The 24,412-nt window shown below is 27.1% G+C and overlaps 1 protein-coding gene across 1 annotated transcript; it reads left to right on the top strand.

Annotated features, from left to right (window-relative positions):
• The first annotated feature begins 368 nt into the window (after positions 1-368).
• On the top strand, positions 369-23,542 carry LOC107446659 (pituitary tumor-transforming gene 1 protein-interacting protein). Its single transcript, XM_016061356.4, has 7 exons — positions 369-769; positions 2,926-2,975; positions 7,233-7,335; positions 16,346-16,517; positions 19,407-19,453; positions 20,424-20,470; positions 21,956-23,542. Exons 1-6 carry the CDS (start codon positions 619-621, stop codon positions 20,465-20,467), a joined length of 567 nt encoding a protein of 188 aa, XP_015916842.3. The 5' UTR covers positions 369-618; the 3' UTR covers positions 20,468-20,470; positions 21,956-23,542.
• Positions 23,543-24,412: the final 870 nt, after the last annotated feature.

Below are 24,412 nucleotides of genomic sequence, written 5' to 3'. Positions count from 1 at the left end.
CAATCGCAATGTTCGAATATGCCCAGGAGAGACCAATTTAATGCTTTTGGCCCTTCTCCCTTCCCTCTCCTCCTCTTTTCAGTTATACAGGAATGCTCTACGATATTTTCTATTTTCTTTATATATTTCCTTTTATTTAATAAAAATATTTTTTAACATTTCCATGATGCTTTTCTTTAGATCTATGTTTAATGAAGTTTTCAGTTCCATATATCTTTCCAACGTAAAAGATTTTAATCTATATGAAAATCAAGAGAGAAACTAGCGTACTTCCTTTGCGCATGCCACGCTAATGGGGAAAGCTTGGCCACCACTAAGCCAAGGGGGAAAGCATGAGAAGTGTTGCCATAGGTAGAGAGTTCTGCTTTACGCCACCTGCAGCCCATTTCGATCGCCAATTTCAGTGATCGTCGTCACTCGCCTACTTTTAATGCTGGAAATAATCGTTGTACGGAAGTGAATGCAACTGCTTAAACAATCATATGATTGCATTGCATATTTTGTTTTTATTTGTGTTCTGTTTTTGTTTTGTTTCTTGCGAAAGTGGAGCACATTGAGAACAGTGTTTGGCCTAGACATTTCATAATTTTTTTTCCAGATACATAACATATTTTCAAAATGAATAAGTATCCTCAAATTTTCTCTCTTATTTGTAACATTTGCCTTCTTGCATCCTTTGCTTATGGTGAAACGACTGAACCTGAAGTAAACGCTACTTCTGTCACAGAAGAACCATTTCCGTCTACAACAACAATAGCGAGCAATATTAGTAAGTGTGTCATTTTTAACACAGAAATATTCTACTACACTAGTCCAGGGGCAAGAATTTTAATCAGTGGTGTAAAGTACCAGAGATGACTAATAAAAACGTTTCACTTGTCCGTGAAAATTTTTTATTAGTTCATTCACCTGTCTATTAGCCTTTTCAAAAATAAATTAATAAACTCAATTATTATGATAAATACAATATTTAAATCGTAGTCCATTTGTGTAGCTCTAGTGTGGCGTTAACAACCTAACTAGGACAGTTTAGGCTGAGTACACCCCACTATTACAACAATTCTTTCATTATAACGACCAGCTTGTGAATTCTAGTTAACTGTTCAAAATACGCAATGTTATTTTACCGTCTATAAGAATGTCTTAACTTCCCCCCATTTTGATATTCTGACAGAAATTTTGTTAATATTTTTAATTCCAAGATAAAAACTCAGTAGTTAAGTCTTGCATTTTTTTTCTATTTATAATGAATAAGTGGACAGCATAAGTATCCAGGATTCTAGATCATACTCTGTAATCCTAAAGATGATGAAGCATTGTTTACTTTTCTGTGGATAATTAGAAAGTGTGCATTGCATCCTCATGTAGAAATCGGAGTAATCAGTATGCATTTGTAACCTTTTTTTTTTTTTTTTTTTTTTTTTTTTACAAAGGGTTCAATAAATTCGTCAATTATATTTTTCTTCATTGAAAACTATTTATTCTTCTTGATTGTATTTGTACCTTGACACTGTTCTCTGAATATATATAGTCCAGTAAAATGGCTGTTTGTTAACCAGCATAATGCCATATCCTTAGAGTAGAAATCAAACTTTTGGAAAGATGTTGATTGACGAATAATGTCTTTGTCAAAGCAATACAGTCTTTATGAGTTGTGAATAAATATTTGGTATAATTTTATGCACTCACGACATAGCAACTTCGTGTAATAATATCCATTTTTGTTTAGACTACAAGGATCCTTATATTGAGCATTGACTGTATTTAAATTTTTGAAAACTAATTAAAAATGCAAATGTTAATCGAAATCTTATCAATGTGTTTAAAGATTGGGGTTAAATCTGACATGATTAGATCAATATATAAATATTAAATGTTAAAACAAAATGTTATTAAAGTAAATTACAGAATATGCAATACTTGTACAGACAACAATATTACAGAAAATGCAAAATTGTCACAATTATGATGAAGTATGCTATTTTGTGATCAGCAAAATGTAAAACCAAATTAGACTTATGCAATCAACAGTGATCAGTTACTGGTCTGGGAGAAGCACTGTTAATTATTTCATGATTGTCCTATTCAAATTTTAGTGTCACTGGACCTTTTGGCCACCAATAATCAAGAACTGTTAGTCAGATTGGATTATTCTACGAAAATCGATTATTGTTGTGTTTGATTACTAACTTCATTTGACTTCTTATGGATCTTTTTGAGAGTGTTCAGCAAAATAATTGTTTAACTAACCGATAAAGTCATTATGTTGTTTTTTATGTAAGATTTAAGTTTAATTTTGAAGAAATAAATGATGGTTGAAGCTTTATTAGGAAATTTGGCATTTGTGAATAGGCAAAATTGTAAATCAAAGTCCTGTTTATATATTAAATTCTGCTGAACTGAAAAGTCCTATATTGTTTAAATATCAGTAATTTAATTTAATATAATGAATAACTCTTAAATGTGACCGGAGTTTTACTTTTGCTTAAATCTGTTTTATCATATTTTTAAAAAAAAAATGTTTGAAAGAATTTTCATGGAAATATAATATTTTTGAAAATGAATGTATCTATAGCTGAATAAGCAATAGTTAGTATTCAGCATTGAAATAGTTAGCTGGTCAATTATTCAGTATTCAGCTGAAACGACTATTCAGTGCAATTTTAATTAATGTGTTTAACTTCAGCAATCCTAAAACAAGTTTATTAAAGTTATCTATGTATACCTATGTAAATCTTTAATTTTCAGACCAACAAGTAATTTAATTTATTAAAAGGATATTTAAAAGTAGGATTTATAAAAAATTTTAGTAATAAAAATAATTATTGCCAATATCTTAGTTAACTGTTTTTGCAGTACATCGTATATGCTCTATATAAACTATGTTTATTGTTGAAGATTATTAACTGACTTTAAATTTTTCAGCTTGTGAAAACCATAACAATGACTGTAAAGCATGTGTAGCTTACTCTGAGGTAATGTTTTTTTGTTTTTCTTATTGTATCTACTTTCTGTGCTAAGCTTATTATGTATATATATAAAAAAAATCAAATTTCATGCTTTTATGGTTATGGTTTGTGCTTAGTTTTTCATTGCTATATGTATGTATAAATGATCTCTGTCATTAAATAACTTCACTTTCAAAAAATAAATTTTGGAATGATGTTGCTGCTGAAATGCTTTTAATGGTTAAAAGTTCGTATGTTTCTTTTATAGAATTTTATAAACTATGTAACTAAAATTGGGAGAGAAACATTTGTATTGTGGTGAAATTTTTTTGAAGGATGAGCATTTCTAACGTGAATTACTGTAGACTGTGTTTATTGCATGTTTTGATTTTGGCTATTTAACTGTTCATTAAAAGAAACTTATTACTGTATAATACTTCTAACTTTCCACAAAAGCAAAACTAAGCAGCAAAACAAAATGTGAATATTTTGTAGGTATGAATTTTAGACAACCAATGCTCTGACATTGCTGAATTTCATTAAGATTTGAACCAAATGTTGACTAACGCCCGTATTCACCATTGACCCTAACCCTCAGTCAGAGTTCAAAACAGGTTTTATGAGAGCAACTCCAGGTCAGAGTCCAAAATTTCATTTCACCGTGTACGTAACTGCGAGTTACTCTAACCCAGAGTTAAGCAACTTTAACCTGAAAATATTCCCGGTTAGAGTAACCGCACATGCGCAGTAAACGAGTGTTTGTTCATAGACTTCGTTTTCTTCGTCGGTATTTTTTATATTTCTGCTCTTTTTCGTTTGATAATTTTAATTGTTTTGAATTTCGATTCTTTTTTTGTATTTTTAACCTGCAGATTTCTCCTGTTTGAGCAAACGCGGATATGAAGAAGGAGATTTTTTATTTATTTATGTTTTCAAAAATAACACTTTTGATGTTCGGTTGCTTATGTTCAATGAGGTCAATTTTTTCACTTGATGCAACTATAATTAATTTATATCTTTGCCCTGCCTTCAAAAAAATATAGCATACCATAATATTAATAAAATTAAAATATATTAATAAAATGAAAATTAAATAACACTTTATTTTGATGTTCGGTTGCTTTTTTTATGTTTAATAAGATCATTTTTTTACTGGATGTAACTATAATTAATTTATATCAAATAAATGCTTATTAATAAAATGAAAATTAAATTTTCTTGAGTTAATATCTTCTACAGAAGATACTATATATATTTCTCAAATTATTATTAGCAGTCGTTGCAGCACTTAAATAATTTTTCACTCGAAAAAAAAAGTCGTGAATAATAAAGATTGCGGATTAAATAATTCAAATCAATAGTGTGAGTAAGAAGATTGTAAATAATTAAACTACCTTTTACTTATTTTTTTAAAAGAAAGAAAACAATCGATACTTGAAAGAAATATAAAATTTAAAAAGGAATATAATTCATTAAATGTTTTTAGATTTCGATAATATCTATCGAGATGATAGATCTTGCCCAAAAATAAAAATAGTTTAGAGTTGAATTTCCAAAATAATGTGCAATATTTAGATATGAAAATAACGAAAAGAATTTAAAATTTTTTTTAATCCATAAAATAAAGCTATTAATTAAATTTAAAAACATATACATTATTTTAAATATATATTAGAAATTATGCTGAAATAAATATTACTTAATCAATGTAAATTTTGATCCGAGGTAACATTTTAACTACACAATAATTTGCATCAAATAACTTTGCAAATCAGGAAATTTAGAACTTTATGAGCATAAAATAATGTGCTGAATATTTCGAAAAAATAGGATCATTTGGAAGAGATTTATTGATTAAAACTATACGAAATTAAAATGCCCGTCTTTAGTTATAACTTTTAATATATAGCCTGACTACTTTAGGATATATGGGGCATTTATACAACTGATATATTTCCATGTACAATTATCTAAATAATTAAATTTTTAAAGGCATAATTTTTTTTAAATTTTGGAATATTTGTTCCGATTATGACATTTTCCTTTAAAATTTTTTTTATCTTATTCACCATATCACCGACGTCAATTCTCTCTTATCATCAGCAGATGGCAGCACAATAGTAGTCATTTATAACTTCTGAATAATATGAATGTGTTGATTTATGCTTATCTGTACTAAGTTTATTATATACAATTTCATTTAAAATTTAAGAACAAAAATTCTTCTCAATGGTTTAAGTTATCGATAATATGTTATGAAGGGGAAGAAGAAAAAAAGATTAAAAATATGCGGATAAGGATGATAATAATGTTAGCATAATCCCCTTGATTATATAGTAAAATAAAAGTATTAAATAATTGTGTGAAATAAAAATATTTTTAATTGAATTTCAGTTACATTTCTATGGTTGCTTGCGGCTTTATGATATCCATAATAATAAAATATCTAAATTCATAATAATAAAGCTCGGATCCTTTTGCTCATCAATACAGGTCAGTTAGAATAACGAAACTAAACATATTTTTTATTTGACCAGTAAAAGAGAGATTCAAATTTAATTACTCGATGCAATCTTTTTTTCTTCTTTTAATATAAATTTTTTTTAAAAAATAGCAACGAAAATTGAAAACAAACGCTGTTAATACGGCTATAAATCTACCGCCGGGATGCAATCTACCGCCTGTAACTGCCGGTCAAGTAACCCGCAGTTAAGAAACCGATGGTCAAAAAATAATGGTGGAATCGCTTTTGAACCGTCGGTCAAAGTTCCCAAACCGGGGGTTTCGGAACTGGGAGTTACGCGCTAGGTCAGAGTCAACGGTGAATACGGGGGTAAGAGATATTAAAAATGATGTAGCTTTCGCACGTTTTGTATTTTGCACTTTTAATAAATTTTACAAACTTAATATCTTGGAAATTATTTTCTGAAGTAGGATTAGAAAACTATGTCATACAATTGTTACTGTTTCTTTTGTATTGCATACATGATGCAGAATAATTGATAAAATGGCTACTCTAATGTTAGGGAAATTTTTCTGATACCTTTTTATTTTGCAACGTTATTTAATTATATACCAGGAGTAAGTACAACTGAATTGGGTATTGATTCCTGTTGCTTTTAAAAAATTACAAAGTTACTGCACTGAGATAAGTTTACTGATACTGTTAAATTAATGAATTATATTGAGTAAAAGTGCATAATTAATCACTCAGGCTAAGGTATGAATTATTAAGAAAGAAAAATATAATATACATTTTTTAATAGAAGAAGTTGGAAAATCTATAAAATTTTTAAATATAAGGCCAAAAACAATAGGTGAAATTCCAAGAAAAAAATTTTTTGTTAAATTTATTTTATCTGCTGAAGAAGATAAATTTATTGCTAAGTAATTAAACAATCTTAACTTTTTCTTTTTGACATTATGGAACCTATATTCAAATTAAGCTGAAAAATTAAAAAAGTTATATTATACACCAGATGGCTACATGTTACTGTCTTTCATAAAATTTATGAATTTGATTCTTCTCAGCTAGGCTTTAAGCTCATATAGATAAACATGAAGACTTAGTAATATGATACTATACAAGGACCAAGCTGGTAAGCTCTTCCAATTTGAAGACTTACCAATGACTAGGGCTCTACTTACAGTTGATATGCTAACGAGACAACTTAAAACAGTTAATTATTGTACCTTGGATCACATGGTGCTCCTTGGATAATGTGACAGATCTTTAACCTTCCGGGACAAGTGTTTTTATTAAATCGAAAAAAGTGACTGGTTTTAAAATTTTTTAAAAAAAATATTTTATGCAAGCTTACAGTGCATTTTTAGAACAACCCTAAAAAAAGACACTATGCATGAATGAAAAATTGGCAAAAAATGTAAATGTATTTAAAGATTTGTTCTGTAATGCTAAAATTTTTTTGTTTGTGTTTTTTAATTTACAAAAAATATCAGAGTAAAATAACTTATAAACAAATAATTAATGTTAACTAAAGTTTGTAATTGACATGGATACTGTTGAAAGGTATTAGACCGTCATTGACTAGGTATGCAAAGTTAAATTTTATTTGTTATGAGCATCATATTCGAATTTTTTACTTACTTCTTAACTTTGAACTGCATACTTTGATCTTTAGTTAAAGTAATTCTTTATTTGATGTAAACTTTCAGTGTGTGTTTAGGGAAATTTTTACAGGTATCTTAAATTATCTTAAGCGTTTAATAACTTTTTTTTAAAATTTGTTTCATTACAATTTCGTAATTTATTATACTTTTCAGTGTTTTTATTGTGGAACCGATAATATATGTCGAAGAAAGATAACAGATGCTTTTACTGGTGATGAATGTAGTTTAAAAGAAATCCACTATTTAACATGCAGAGGTAAATATAATATTTGTTAATTTTTTAATATTAATTTTATTTTTATTTTCTACAAGTTGTTAAAGCTAGTATAAGAATTGAATTTCTGACTTATTTGATGTTTAAGAACGCTAGTTTACACAAGAGTTCAGGAATTGTTAATAATTTTAGGTTATAAAAGTAAGACATATAATGAAACAAATTAAAGCTTTTCTTTTGAAATGTATTTTAAAACTGAAAAAAATGAAAAATGAAAAATCTCTGAACTTGTAAGGAGGAGAGGAGAGTTTGCGGTCGTGAAATTTCTTGGGAAAAAATACTTTGATTAATTTCTTTTTTACCCTGTACGAGGAATGGTTTATAAAGCAAATATTATTAATTCTTAAAGAAATTGATCTTCATCTTTCAAGTGAAATATTTATTGATTGATTGCATAACTTGCATAGATTCTAATTTATACAATTGCCAGACTTTCATTTATATAGTAGATAGGCTTACTATATATGTGTATATATATATATATATATATATATATATATATATATGTGTGTGTATATGTATATATATATTTATGTGTATATATATATATATATATACAGTGAAACCCCGATTTTACGTTTCTCAGGGGACAGGGTAAAAAAAACGTAAAATCCGGGAAAACATAAAATACGGGAAATACTTAGATCAGGGTTGGGTTTTTGACGTCAAAAAGTGGTTTTTGACATGACAAGGGTATAATACTGGTTTAAACCGTCAAAAACCCGTCGAAAATGTCAAAAACTAAAGTTTGCCAAGAAAATATATAAACTTCAAAACTACCAACAGTTGCCATGCATTAAATTGAAATTTAATTATACTATAGGTAATCAGCAGGTTTTAAAATATTTTTTATATAAAATTAAGGTAAAATAACAGATTTAAAATCTCAGAAATTTATATTCAAATGCATGTGCAAAAAAATTTTGCACAAAATTTGTTTAAAAATTTATATTTTGAAAAAAAAAATTTTTTTTTTTTGATACTTAAGAAAATTAAAAGTTTATTACTATGCATTTTTGGCCTATAAAGAACATATAACTAATATTTATAAGGAACTTACAAGTTATGTTGTATAAATACAAACTTGATACAAGTGTATGAAAAAAAATTTTAATGTTATACCGAATATCTTTATTATCCAGTATGTTAATTTGAATTTAAAAGTAGTTATATTTGGGAATAATGATAAATATAATTCATATTGTTTATTATATTTATTTATGATTATTACACTTATCATTTTAAAACAAATTTTACCTCTTAATTTTTTCCCCCACTTGTATTTAGAATACAAATAATGCATATCTTGAAAGCAAGAAGTAATTATTCAACAGCTGAATATTTGGATATTCAACAAAACTATGTATATAGTATTCAGCAAAATGAAATTCACAAGTATTTGGATAAACTAAATTTTCAGCATAGTAAATGAATAGGCTGAATATACTGTAAATCGACACTAACTACTCTGTGTATTTAACAGAAAGCACTTAAATTTGTATTGTCTTATGTTAAAAAGATTATTAAGAAGATTTAAAAGAATATTAAAAAGATTTTTCTTTAAAAGATGTCTAATGTACAAAACTGCTAATGTTTATCTTTAAAAATATCTAATTTTTAGTATAATCTATACTATACACTAAATTTGATTATAAATAAATTCTTAATAATATCACTGCAGATTTTCAATAACACATGAAAATGAATACATAATATTACAAAAGATGTGAGCTTTCAAAAGTACAAGATTTTGGTTACTATTCAAAATATAAGTGTTTCTTCAAAATTTTAAATTTATTTTTTCTAGAACATATTTAGAAACACTATCCTTTATAAAAAATATATAAATTTTATGTATTAATTAAATTTCACATATGAATATAGGTTTTTGACATTTTCGAAATTTTTGACAGTGAGGTTTTTGACGTGACGGTTTAAACCATGGTTTAAACTGTCAAAAACTGTCACGTGTCAAAAACCTGCCAACCCTGACTTAGATAGCAAAAAATCATATAATAATAATGGGAAAATAAAACAAACTAAAGGTAGTAAAGATGACTCTTTCAAAAGGTACTATTAAAATCTATATTTTACGAAAAGAATATTAGTATTTAAAGAAAAAAACATACCAGTTCAAGATCACTTTTACAATTTTTGTTAATAATCATGTAATTTAGGTGCAAAATAGTGCGTAATAGTAGATTGTTTTTTAGACATTGAGTTCAAAGTAAATGCCTCATCTTCCAGGACTGAAATCTTTTGCAAATTTTTTTCCTGGTCTTTGTATGATAGAAAATAGTCTTTCACTATTAGCAAACTTCTCAATGCTGTGTTGAAAGAAGGAACGGGCTGTGCTTCTGTTTCTTCTTGTTCATCTTCATCGGCGGATGAAAAGTCCATAACATCGTCCACGGATGGAGCAGTGGTTCTCTCAGCTTCGCATGTTGCTAAGTTTTCTCGGATGTACTCGTCAAAGTCATAGCTAACTGTTTCATTGTCATTCTCCGAGTCTAGTCTATCTAATCCTGCATCTGTTAACGGTTCATTAGAAGCTACGATTCCGCTTTCTTCAAAACAGTAGGAAATGCACTTTTGTGTAACGCTTCTCCAAGCAGCAGAAATAAAATGCATAGCCTCCAAAACACTTAACTTTAGTTTGCAGGCGTCATTTAGGTTTCCGTTCTCTAGTTCAGCTACAGCTTTCCGGACAAGTTGCTTTCTGTAAAAAACCTTAAATGATCGAATAATGCCGAGATCACAAGGCTGTAATTTGCTTGTACAGTTTGCATGAAAAAACTCAACACGCACACTAGATAGCTGCAAATCCTGATGTGCACTGCATTGATCGATGAACAAAATTATTTTGCGGTTCTGAAATTTCATCTTTTTATTCAGTTTCTGCAAAAAGTCTTCGAAAAGGGCTTTTGTTATCCACGCTTTTTTGTTTGCTTCGTAATTTGTTGGGAAACTTTTCACGTTTTTAAAGCATCGTGGTTTGCGTGATTTTCCAACAACGAGTGGAGTCACCTTCTCACTTCCATCAGAATTAATAAGTCATAGTAAAACCGTTAGACGCAATTTTGACATCTTCCCTCCATGGCAGGAATCTCCCTTAGAAACGTAACTTTTATCCGGCAGAAGGTTAAAGAAAAGTCCGGTCTCGTCCGCATTGAATACGTCCTTTGGCTTGTATCCTTTGGTCAAATTTGGTAAATTTTTCTTCCATTCTTCTATTGTAGCTTCATCCACGCTTGATGATTCTCCGGAGAGCGATCTATACACAAGATTATGTCTTTTTTTCATCCGGTCAATCCAGCCATTGGAAGCTGTAAAGTCTTTTAAACCAAGTCGATCGGCGATTTCTAGAGCTTTTTCTCTTAATATGGTGCCATTTACAGGTACATTAGCGTCACGAGCCTCTTTAAACAATTTTACTAAAATCCCTTCCATCTCGTCGTACGGGGATTTTTTCATTGTTCTCCGTTTCTTGGCATTTTTTTCACTAACTTTTTCAAAGTTTTTATCAATGCATTCTTTTTTCTGTAGTATGGATTGCAGGATTGTTACGGGAATTCCTTGCAACTAAGCGAATGCTACTTTTGTTCCATGAAATTCATTAAACTGCTTAACAATTTCGGCTTTCTCAGCAACAGAAAAGTTTTTGCGTTTTTTGCTCACCATTTTCGTATGAAAGGGTTTGAAATGCGACCACCTTGTGCTAAACAACAACAGAGTCTGAAATGCTGTAGAAACGTAAAGATCCCCTTTGCTTTCCAAGGAAGAAAATAAGTCCCTACATCTGATTGGTAACTGGAGTGTCTCTTCTCCTATCTGTCTCATTCCTGCACCAATGAAATGTGTTGTTTCTGTACTTTGTTTCTTCGCCCGCTGCCTTGTCCGAGACAGGCAGCAGGTGTTCAACAAAGGAAGGGGGAGAGAGGACTAAAGTTCTAGAAAACAGTAGTCTGTGGATTGCGTTTCTGCTTTCATAGATTTACTTTCAACAACGTGGATGAGCTTTAAAAAAACAAACATAGAAAAAATATTGCTTATTAAAACATTTTTTTCTTTTTTTTCTTTCTACAAAAAACGTAAAATGCGGGAAATTCCGTAAATTAAAAACTTACAATCCGGGTAAAATTAACATTGGAGGTATACGGAAAAACTGGGTCCTGATGAAAAAAACGTAAAATGCGGGGAAAACGTAAATTCGGGGGACGTAAAATCGAGGTTTCACTGTATATATATATATATATATATATATATATATATATATATGTATTTATATATATGTATATATATATATGTATATATATATATATATGTATATATATGTATATATATATATGTATATATATATGTATATATATATATGTATATATATATATATATGTATATATATATATGTATATATATATATGTGTATATATATTTGTATGTATATATATATATATGTATATATATATATATGTGTGTGTTTATATATATATATATATATATATATATATATATATATATATATATATATATATATATATATATATATATATATATATATATATATATATATATATGTATGTATATGTATATATATATATATATATATATATATATATATATATGTATGTATATGTATATATATATATATAAATAAATAAAACTCTTTCAGCTCTGTCTGTGAAAAATTGCGTATTTAATTAAGCTTGTTAAATGCTTTTCACTAACTATTTTGACAAATATCAAATTCAGAAGCTTATTTTAAGTAATAAACCAGGGTAATATCTTCAGTTTCATAAGCATTAACCTACTTATATTTTTTTTCATTATTTGTACTTTTATCTTGTGTACTTTTTTGAATACTTTCTTATAAATTATGTACTTAATCTTTACACCAAATTTAATTTTCAAAACCGACACATATTGGCAAAAATTTTTTACAGTCGTAATAATAAGAAATGTGTAAGCAGAGTGCTTTATGTGGTGCAATTTACTTATGATCATTCTTCCAGCTTGTTCTTATTATACTAAAAGTAATGTGTAAAATTCTTTTATGTTTATCTAAAGAAATTACTTTTACTTGACTGTAATTCCAAAATATTCTCCTGTGTTTCAGACTATGAGTAACAATTGCTCCGTTTCTAAATGTTATAACAACTACACAACTGCTCCTAAGATATTCCTATTTCAATTTCTGAAGCAAGACAATATGTATAAAAAATAATAGGGATAGTTATTAGAAATTTGGTGAAATATGATTGAAAATCTTAGGAAATGTTAATTGATAGTTTTACATGCCACTTCTGAATTTTGTCTTTGTCTAAATTTTTTCAATGGATTTTATTAGAATAATACTTTGACATAAATTATTTTATTTATTCTGTTGTAGTGATGTCTAAAAGGTAGTTATTTAGAATATTTAGATAGCTTCTGATGAGAGACAGGGTGCTCAGAATTGTTTCTCAATCAATTTTTTGGTAGTTATTGCCATGGTTATCCGTACAGTTTTTGGTCCAACAGTGGACTGATTATAAAGACCCAGTAGAAAACCGAAGTAAATTAGGGGGACAAGTAATTCTCCATCACATTAGGGGGACAAGTAATTTTCCATCACGAAAAATTAGAAAAATAGCTTACTAGAAGATTTATGCAGGTCAAAGTTTGAACAGAAGTGTTTCTGTGTTTATAACAGAAGATAAAATTAAAATAATTTTGAGCTGAATTAATAAATAAATTAAGTTTTTATTCTTTGGTGAATATTGCAAAGTTCTTATCTTTATTGAATAAATTTATAATCACATTTTTTCCTAATCATAAAATATTTGATTTTTTAATGTATATCTTTAAAGTAAAGATTTATATTTTAAATAGGGATCTGATTTTACTAGAAAATGGCTCAGAAATTGAAAGTGTTGGGTCATGAATCTAGTGGAATCACTGTGTTGAAAAGGAAAATAATTATTCAATACAAAACATCTTTTTCTTTCCCCCTTTAAATTTTATGAACATTGTTTTAATGTATAAAAATGGTGTATTATGCAATATTTTTCATTTAATTTAATGGAAATATTTATGAACAAAAAATTAGTTTTAAAAGAGCTGCCATAGGTAATGAAATTTTAATTCACAGGCAAATCTATCTAACCATTGAGTTTCTAAAAGTTTTCAGATAAATTCATGTTTCAGAATTTATGTTCGACACAATCGGGCTGTTCAGACTGTTTCATGAGGTGTTTATTAAATGGAATGAAATTCTAATTACATGAAATGAACTAAATAAAAAATAAATCATTATAAAAAGCTGAAACTGTCTAACAAAAAAAAAAGTGTTGCCCAATTTTTATTATTATTCTGTCTTTGGTTTTTTAGAGAAAAGATGTAATGACTGCTGATTTTTGTTTTCTAAGTAATGAGTTCCAGACTCTTTACAACTATATTCAATTCTTAAGTCTTTGTTTTTTCTTCAGATTTTATAGTCTTGACATCCATTAGCATGCCATAAGCTTGCTTCATTTTTTTCAAATCGCATTTTCGGAGGCATTGATCTGAAGCATTTTCATGACGTTTCTTTGAATTCATTGTATTTCTGTTTCTTCAATTCAATACCTTCCATCAAAAATTGCCTTTTTTTAATTTTTTTATTTTTTGTAATTCCTCTTCCAGGTCTCTTACCTGTTTTTCTGCCTCACTTATTCTTTTCTAGTATCTCTATTATCTCATCTTCTATTAGCATTCTTCCAATTAGGCTGCATAATTTTGGTGAGCTGTAATCCATATTTAATCTATTAATCAATCATTGGCACAGGATAAAGAAAGTTAAAGTACTTTTAAAATTTTTTTATGGTCATAACTGCATTTAAATATCATTCTGTTATTGCAGTTTCATCTTCACTTAAAGGCCAGTTTCAAACTGAAAATATTTACTCTATATCCACATTGTTATGTGGGAGACTAAGAACTGCTTTGACAATTTTTTCCAGCATTCAAAACTTTTTAATCTCTAGAATTGCCTCTCTTGGAAATATACAAGCATGAGAGGGGGACAGAAGCAAAAAGTCTGAAAATACCTATCAACTCAAATAAAAAATAGTGTGAAAATATTTTGCACAAAAAGAAAATATTTACATACTTAATTTAAGTTTTTTTCCTCTTTAACTTTATGTGTACTCAACTGACTCAAAAGATAGATTTTCAGTTACTCATTCATTTCTACCAATATCACATATTCAGCAAGATTCTGTGTTAGCCTTTGCTGCTATAAAGTATTCTAACATGATGGCAAAGTGTAAACCCACATGAAAAAAAATTAAAGAAGCAAAACCTTTAGTGCTAAAAATCTGCAAAAGGATAAAAAATTTTAAGTAAGGTGACCAATTTTAAAGAAATTGTAATAAAAGGTGGGAAATTGGACTCACTCCTCACCCTAAAACCTTTTAGAGGAGTTCTCAAACAGACATGTAAGCTGAAATATATAGTTTTACTAGGTTTTCATCACCATCCTATTTAAAAATGTGTAAAACATTTAAGGTCATTGATAGCATGCATAGGAAAAAAAAAATGTTGTCAGTTATGGATGATAAATATGCATTTATTTTAAACAATGTGAGAATGTTTCTGTGCTTTCTGTTTTAAGCAAAACAAATTAGACTATTTAACTTTAGAACTATTGTTAAATCTTGTAGTTAAATTAAAAATGTATTTGGACAAATAAAGCTGATTAATGATGAAAAAGTCATCATTTAAATATTAAAAAATATATATTTTTAAAGTTAATTTTAACACATTTTAGAATTACTTTTGCTATTATCAACATACTGCCTAAGAAGAATATTTTCTTTTTTTGTCAAATGTAACACAAGTAACTTATATATCAAATTGTTTATTCAATTATTTGAATTCCTTAAATTCATGAATGGGGCTTTAAATTTAGTTTTATAAATTATTACTATTTCAATATATTTTGATTTCTACTATTTTTAACATGAATGCTAGTTTAGCCAAGAATTGTGTGAAATCAAATAAATGTTTTTCTTTGTTAAAAAATTATAGAAAGATTATAACAATATAAAAACTTTTCTTTCTAAAACATATTGTAAAAGATAATGTAACTGAATAAAACACCATAATTTTGGGGTAAATTTCAAATGAAAAAACTGCATTCTGGGGAACTTTTCTGTACTCCTGAGCCTGGGTCCTTATGACCTATACTAATCAAAAGTCTAGCGAATCACTGCATGGGTAAATTATAATTCATGGATAAGATTTATTAATCATAATTTCATGTGTGTTAGCCAAGGGTAAAAATAATCCCATCCTTATGTAAGTCATGTTCAAAAGTGAAAAAAAAGTAACTTTATAAACGAAAGAAAGAGTACAATTTTGTATGTAAAGAGAATATAAGTTCTAATTCTATAAATATGAAAAGTAATGAAGCAAGCCTCTTAATTTCAAGCTAATGGCAGATAATGAATTTTTTGAACTTATACGTAACTCAGATTTTGACAAAGGAGAATGGTGGGAAAAGAAACTAACGACCAAGGAAGCTAAAATGGATAATTAGCCTTACCGAGCTAAGTTCAAGACACTCAGCTTTTTTTTTTTTATCTGGCCAGCAAAGTACGCAATTATCATATATTATCATTCATTAACAACATCTTATACTAGCTGTATATGCCGTTGATGCAGCATCCTTATAAACAGATAAATGAGGCACATATCTGTTTACATTATTATTTTTGTGTACTAACTAATTATACTACTCTGTTATTACTGGTCTGCATTTCAATACTTTTCTGTTAGCTGCACAGTCTGTATCTAAGCTGACCTTCCCACTTACTTGAAAAAACTTAAAAAAATTTCAGAAATTCATTGTGTATACACAAAAAGGCTGTATCCCAAATTCAAAGTGTGCATATACTTTCTTGCTTTAGAGTATGCATGTTTATAAAGTATGCTTATAATTCTTTACTTTTATTCATCTGATTTATTTTTGCAGTGAATTTCCAGTATATGTTGATTGGAATTGGCATTTTGATTCTGGTAGCCTTTTTAATTATTACAATATTTTGTTGCATTTGCTGCTGTAGAAGAAAAGGCTTAAAAATATCTAAGGCTGATTTGAAATGGGCTCGCCAGCGAGAAGAGCGTAAACAAATACAAATGGAAAGGTATTATATAATTTCTTTATATTGGTATATGTTGTTGAATTTTATGTTTTTGTAATTTTTGTCATGCCAATATAGAATCAGTTTTTCGTTCTTTGAGCATTATACCATCTTTAAGTTTAAAAACTATAGTTTTGTTAACTTGGTTTTACTTTTTTTGTTACTTCATTCTTTTTTTTATAACTTGCAGAAGTTGTGAATAGGATTTAGTTTGACTAACAATTAGCGTGTTAAATGAGGGGGCTTTTTAAATCCAAATCTACGAAAATTTTCAAAAATAAATTGCACTGTGTTGAATATGAGCTAAAGAATGTTTATAAACAGCTTTATAGAAATTTTTTTTTAATTATGCTGATTAGAATAATGTTTGATTTTATGTTTGAATTAAATCTGTGTTATTATTTGACATACGCGTGGCATGAAATACCATCACTAACTCCTATTGATTGTAGAAAAGTTTACAGTTCCTTGAGAAACTTCATGTTTTTGAATGTTGAAAGGGTATTTTCTTTTTTTTTTCCTTTTGAATAATTGAATTTTGTGTTTAATGTACATTTGTCTAGAACTTGCACCCAGACATGAGCAATTGTATGTATATAAACTTTTCAATTGTTTGCATAGCAACATCACCTATTAAGTTCATTTTTATTATGCTATTGGGGGATTCATAGTAGGATTAATTCTATGTAGATAAACAGAAAATATAAGCAAGTGAAACTTTCCTTCCCTTACATACATAACTTTGCGATTTGTCTAAATAAAGTTTTCAAGTAAATTGAATGAAAGGGCTATTTTAAAACCTTTTCACTGTGTAATAACTTAAAAAATTTCTAATCTGTGCTCCATAGTTTTATTGAGCAACAAGCAAGTGCTATTTTGTGTGGCATGATGCAATGCAAATTCTTTACTCATGTTAAAATCTGACCAGGATTGATTTAAATTTTCTCTCCAATTTTCAGTTTTTAACTAGGAGACTGTCTGCCATTTGTAATTTTATCAATTTATTAATATATTTATGCTTCTCATCCTTCTCTGATTAGTATCCAAGTTTTAATGTTGAATTTTTTTTTTAAATTCTCACAATTGAATATGTAATAATTATTTTATATCTTGGTGTATAAGTTGACCTCCAATTTTTTTATTACAAGATAGCAAATTTCTGGTGTGTTGGGTGTTTAAGTCAACCTCTGTTGGCAAGTCTATTATTATTCCTATGTGTCAAACGTCATGTGTCAAATGACAATAGATGCATGAAAAAATGTGGTTTCAATTGTTGTTGTAAAATATTTTAAAAAATATGGAATCTTGAATTCCTTGGATGGAGTTGAAGATAATTTTTTGTGGGACTCAGCAGATGAGGACGAAGTAAAATCCATTGTAGAGAGGGATCCCTATGACAACAATGTTAATGTTAATGAATCTGACACAAATGGTGATCTGGAATCTTTAAATTTGTAGCTTTTTGGTATGTTTTAAAAGTTTTCATTGTGTTATATTTTTTGAAATACTCTTGAATTAATTATCTTAACTTTTTTTTATTCTTAATTTTTATGAACACAATTTAATGTACTGTTTCTAAAAAAGAAAAAAAGCCTTTTTTAGAAAAAAAAATATGAGAGAAAATGTAAAATTATTTACATATATCATATTAAAATAGTTTTTTAAATGGGTAATTTTTAAAGGTATTTTGATACAAAGTTATTTATATCTATCTCATTGTTTATGATGCATCAATATTTCCTGTTCAATGAATGTCTAATTTTATTACTGGTGTATAAGTTGACCCCTTGTTTTACATAAAACTGAACTGAAAACTTCGTAAAACTTTCGGGTTTAAAAAATTGATACAACACTAAGCAAAAAAGTAGTAAAGCACATTTATTGTTCTACATCTAAAGGGTAATTAGGGCAACTGCCCTACTACAATAGGCTCTTGTGTTTCCTCATTCTGCAATATGCTTATTCTCTGTACCTAGTACAATAAACCTTATGATCAGAGTAAGTTGTAGCTTTGAGGGTTGATAGTCTTTTTGTATGTGATTTCAAAGGAATTTTGAGTATGATTAAGTTTTCAAAAGTGTCCATACTAGTAGCCTGTGTACACAGAAGTTGAATCGATGTCTCAGTATTTCCTTCATTAAACCTGTAATGACTGGAATAAAGGCTTAAGACAGAAATCTTATCCTCAACTATTACAAGCTTGCTGTTTCTTTGGATTATCACCTTTTGAGCCACTGTCTTTTAAAGTGTTTGTGATTCTTTACTGTTTACTCATTTATTTCTGGAGATCTTGCTACATGTGTTTTGTTTGTAATACTGATGCAACCAATTAGGCAGCAGCATCAAACTTGCAGCCTTTTGTCTGATCTGCATTGATAATCTTCCACTGATCTTAAAATCTTTAAATTTTACTCATACATTCTTATTGCTCTGGAAGCAGCTACAAATTCTTTAACTTTTTCACTAATACATGCCTACTGGTCAGGTAGCAGTCACAAACTCAAAACTCTTTTCATTGATTCACAAACTTTGTTAATGATTTCTCATTTTACTTGTTCTCTTCTCATTAATATTTCGGATTTAACCAAGTTTAAGTATTTGTGTGGGCTTGGAAGAGTTTGTTAAATACTGATATTTCTTTATTAGTTACAACCTAATACTGATACAATTGATTGTCACTGGAAATTTATTTAAAATAATAAAAAAGAACAATAATTATGTTAAAAAATAGCAAAACGTTTCAATTTATCATTTTTAATAACTCCAGTTTTATTTTTAAGTGATAAAGCACTTATGGGAAAATTTTTCTTAATTTTTTTGAAATCTCTGAAATATTGCTGAATGCTTATAATGTTTTTCCACATTGCTCATTAGTTTTTTTGTACTTTTTAGGAGACAAGAGAGGGCAGAACGCACTGAAGAAATCCGTAAAAAATATGGTATGGTTGATATTGCTTCTATATCTTTTTTTTTCTCCCATGACCATGGAATTTTTACATGAAATTTTATGTTCATAATTTTATTATATTTTTTTTGAATTCATTGCCCCACTTTTTGCTGAATTTTTATTATGATAACTTTCATTAGGCATGTCTTATTATTACAATAACAATTGGGGGTTGCTGCTGTTGTTTTTCTTTGTTTCTTAATATAAATAAATAAAACTAGCTCTACTTCTACTAAATTTTAATAATTGTCATTTTCATCATTTATATATTTTTTTCTCTTAAGGTATAAAATCTTTTGCTTACCTTATTCATTTCCAATAAAATACTATTGTGATTTTTATATGATTCTTATTTAATTTATTCTGTTATTTTATTCTAATCCTTTCCAATTATTATCCCTGATGAGGACATGACTAAGTTGACCCATACAGGCTATGTAGAAATGAAGCTGATCTTTCAAGAGAGTAGTTGAAATAAGATATAGAGAGCAGTTATATTAATTCATCCGGCTAGATCCATCTTGCCAGTTAATGAAAATTGCAAAATTTGCAAATTATTGTAATTTTAATATAAAGAATAATGAGTAGTCCAAATGTGAAGCCTGATCGCTCTATATTTTTGAAAGAAAAAAGTTTAATTTATTTATATGGTTTTTGTCTAGTTTGAATATGAATAATTTCCCTTTTTCTGAATTTTTTTTTATTGGTTGATTATTTCACATTTTAAAAATCTTAGCCAATATGTTTCTTTAAACATTTATTTAAAATCATTTTTCCAAATTTCATTAATAAAGCATTAAGTTTTATGATTCAAGTATTCGTATTTATTTTTGTGAATTTTTTTGATATTTTAATTTTTTTCAAAGTGTACACATAATAAACGTTTTTATTTGATCAGCATATTTGTAGATTTTTTTTAATCTTCAAATTTCTCATTAGGTTAATCTTTTTTTTAAATCTAGGTCTAGTAAAAGGATCAAACCCGTACCAAAAATTTGATGCCTAAGTGGTATGTTTTAATTTTCTATTCAGAATTTTTGCTTATTATTTAATCATTCTATTTTTGTCTTTGAATGAATTTAAAATATATTTTAAAATCATTCTATTTTATCTTGTTAAGGTTTTTTCTTAAATTGTTTTAAATGTTTTTAATTTATGGATTTTTTATTATATACTTTCTTTATTCTATGTATTTCTTGTTTTTTTTTGCTACTTTTTTATTAATGCTAATGAAAAACATCAATCTATTGTATCGTTTATACTGAGTAGTTCTTGATATTTTTGAATTCTTTGGTCGAAAATTTATATCAATTATGGGTTTAAAATAAAAAATAAAATTTTAAATAGCATTTTGAAAGTTATATGGATTTTTCTTATCATAAATGGATTTTTTAAAAGTGTATGAAATCAATATTTCTGAATATTATCTATGAAAACTAGTTAAACAAAAAAGTAACAAATAATTTTAACAAGTTCTTTTTGCATATTTCTGTTGTTGAATGAAATAGTTTAATTTATTTTTTATTACAGGTTATTTATATAAAAGTTTTTTATAAAAAGATATGTTCTTAATATCATTTGATTTTAGAATAATTTATTCTCAAAAATATACATCTGAGGGTTGTATATTAGACATGTAAACAAAGTTTTCTGTTTATAAGGTTATATGTTCCTTCTGGGATAATCTCATCTTTTAATTTTTTACTTGCAAAATCATAGAAATTCTCATTAATGTAAAAGACTTTTACTGTGCATTTCAGATTTCCTATAGTAAGCAAGATGACCCACAAATTGGAAAGAAAAGAAAAAAATCTATAAAAATAAAATTCTGGCTAATGCGGGACTTGAATATAACAAATTTATGCACTTTTCTACTGTGTCACTGGAATATCACAGTTGATGCTATCTTTTTCCTTTGCAACATTAAAAGTTTTTTAATTATTTCTTTATCTCAAAATCTAAAAAAAGACTTCGTTCTGTATAAAAATTTTAAGTTACAGGTGGTGACGCTTTCTGGTATGTTTGGCTTCAATTTAAAAATAATATTTTGCTTTATAAATCAATTAAGCAAGTTTATGCTGATATTAAGCAGTTCCATTAGTGATCTTAAGGGTTGCTTCACAAATTAAAATATGCTTTGTTTGTATATTGGGTGCAAAACAGTTAAAAAATGTAATTTCCTTGGGATGTAACTCTTTTCAAGTAATTGAAAGCTTCTTATTTTGGACCACCCTTGTAATCTTTTTTCTTTTTGTTGTGTTTTTTCCGTTTTTCTTTAAAAGTTTAATTTTTTTTAGTTAATAATGTTTCAGTTTGTCACAGTTTAGCCACTACTTGCTCATACATATACTCAATTATTAAGCTGTTTTATCTTTTTAAACTTGAGTTCAAATGCAAAGTAATACCTGGTTTTCTTAAAATTTATGCTATTATAGAATTATGTAATTTTTTAAATTTAATTTATAGTTAGCAATTCATAACTTTTTTATTTCAGGTTCTTGTATTTTTAAAGTTTCTTACTGTGAAATGCAAATGTGATGACTAAGAATTCTTTGAAGTATTTATCTTCCAGTTCACTATGCTATTTCTTCCATATACTCTCTAGCGTAAAATATTAACAGTATTAATGATGGTATATGCTTGTAAAACATCACATCTCTCGTATTTACCATCAAAATATGTATTTTTTAATATGATATACAGTATTTTTTAGACTGTTTTAATATATTACTCAAGATATGTTTATTACAACTAGTTAGTTTTTGTAATTTTTGCTACATACACATGTGATAACTATATTATAGAGGGACAAATTAGGCGTTGCTTGCAAATATATTTATTTACTGTAATGTATCTTTAATTATTATGTGACTTTTTTAAGTTGCAAATGTTTTCAAATTATGTATGAAGTCTCATCCTAATTATCTTAATTATTTACTTGAACAATCTTAATTATTTACATAAACATATCAAGATTGTGTAGTAATTTCGAAAGATATCTTACTTTGATGCTTAGTTATGTACATGATTCTTAACTGTTTATAAAAAAATTATGTTGGTTATTATTTTGTTATTTTAATTACAAGTAGGAAATTTTCTCTTTAATATTAATTAAAAAAATATTTCAAGATCATAAAGTTTTTTAAAATAAAAGTTACACTTGTTAATTATTTCTTTATAGTTAAAAAAATATATTTTGATTTTAAATTAAGTTAGCTTAATAGTTTTTGAACTTTAAAATTGAGCTTTTCATCATATCAGAGCAGTTTGTTGGAGTTAGTGCATAAAATATGAATAGCTACATTTCATTGTTTCGCTTATACAAAACAATAATGCAAAAAAAAAATTTGATTTCTTCCAAAATACATCAAATGTGAATAATTTTAACATGTTTCAGTCAAGTGATTGATTTGTTTTTATTTAATTTTAAAATCATTAAATGTATAATTATTAACAAAATATATATTATTCTAAAATTAAACTATTGGGATGTCTTAGGGGTCAAAGTGAATTTATGCTAAGAAATAGTAGTTAAGAACAAATTATTTTGGTTTTCTTTATCATTCTTTCCTTAAACATTTTAATTTGATTATAATGTTAATATATTTATGACAGATATATAAACTGATAATAATGTTGATAGATCCGTATTTAACAGAAAATTCTGATAATTTTTATAAACTACTTGTCAATTTTCAATAGCTTTCATAGGTAGTATTTCTTTGAATTTTCTATATGCATCAAATGAACAAATTTTTCTGTGATATTTTTCATTGAAAACATGTTTTAGATAGTTAATTAATATAAATGTAAACTGTGCAACTTGATAACAATATATTTATTATGTAAAATGATATTATTTTGGTAACGACTGCATATACACCAAACTTTTTAAGGCTGTGTTTCTTTTATTTTCAGGTTTTAAGAATGATGTGTCATTATTTTTTAATTATTGAAAAAAGTTAAAAACAGTATCTGTAATGATTGAAAAATGGATTGATATCTAAACATAAGTATTAATTAAAATTAATCGTATTTTTAATATTCTGAAATACTTTTAATGCAATTAAAATAATAAAAATGCAAATTTATTATTAATGTAGAGCTTAGTTGATGGTGACCTTTAAAATTGATATTCGAAATTAGTATTGAAAGCTGACTTTTTGCTTTTAATTCTGCTTTTTCTTTGCCTGATTCATTCCACTGTGAATAAAATATATATGGAGAGATTATAAATATGTTCATGTCGCTGAAATCTTATTGTTCAGTAAGTTGTAGAGAATTGCCCTAAATATGTATGTGTGTATATTTGATTGTGTGTATGTATATTTGTGTGTGTGTGTATATATATATATATATATATATATTTATAAATCAATCATCCTTTGAAGTATTTTTTTTTGGAAAATAAATTCTGTAACAAAAAGAGCTATTCTTTTTTAAAATATAAAATCAAAACAAAATTTGAATTTTTATACTTATAAATTTTTAAAAAATCTGAAATTAATTGAACTCTAGTTAACATGTTTAGCCATAATTTTTTTTTCTTTTTATACTTGTGTGTTGTTTTTTTAATTCCTTTGTAATGCACAATATATTTTCTCTCACATTAGATATTTAGCTACAAAATCGGCTGAATTTTTTTTGGTGATAATACTTCTAAGCCTAACTTATTTGAAAATTACCCATTGCAACAGAATTTAGCGTGCCCCTATTTGTTGTTGTAAGTTGTATCAAATGCTGAAAACATAATAAGTTTCTGCTGAAAACTTTTTATGCATTACAGTTTCAGAGATAACTCTGATGCATAAAAAGGTTTTAACAAATGAAGAAATAAACTGTCAAAATTTAAATTGTGTAGCAGATAATAATCAAATTAAAATTATTCTTACACCCAAGACTTCATTGGATCACACCAGGAAACAACTGATATATGTAAAAAGAAGTAAAA

This window comes from Parasteatoda tepidariorum, chromosome 11, assembly GCF_982258835.1.
Source record: "Parasteatoda tepidariorum strain Cologne lab strain chromosome 11, Ptep-v5.0, whole genome shotgun sequence".
Classification (NCBI taxonomy): Eukaryota; Metazoa; Arthropoda; class Arachnida; order Araneae; family Theridiidae; genus Parasteatoda; species Parasteatoda tepidariorum.
The sequence above is the reverse complement of the archived record's forward strand: the minus strand, read 5'-3'. Positions and strand labels throughout refer to the sequence as shown.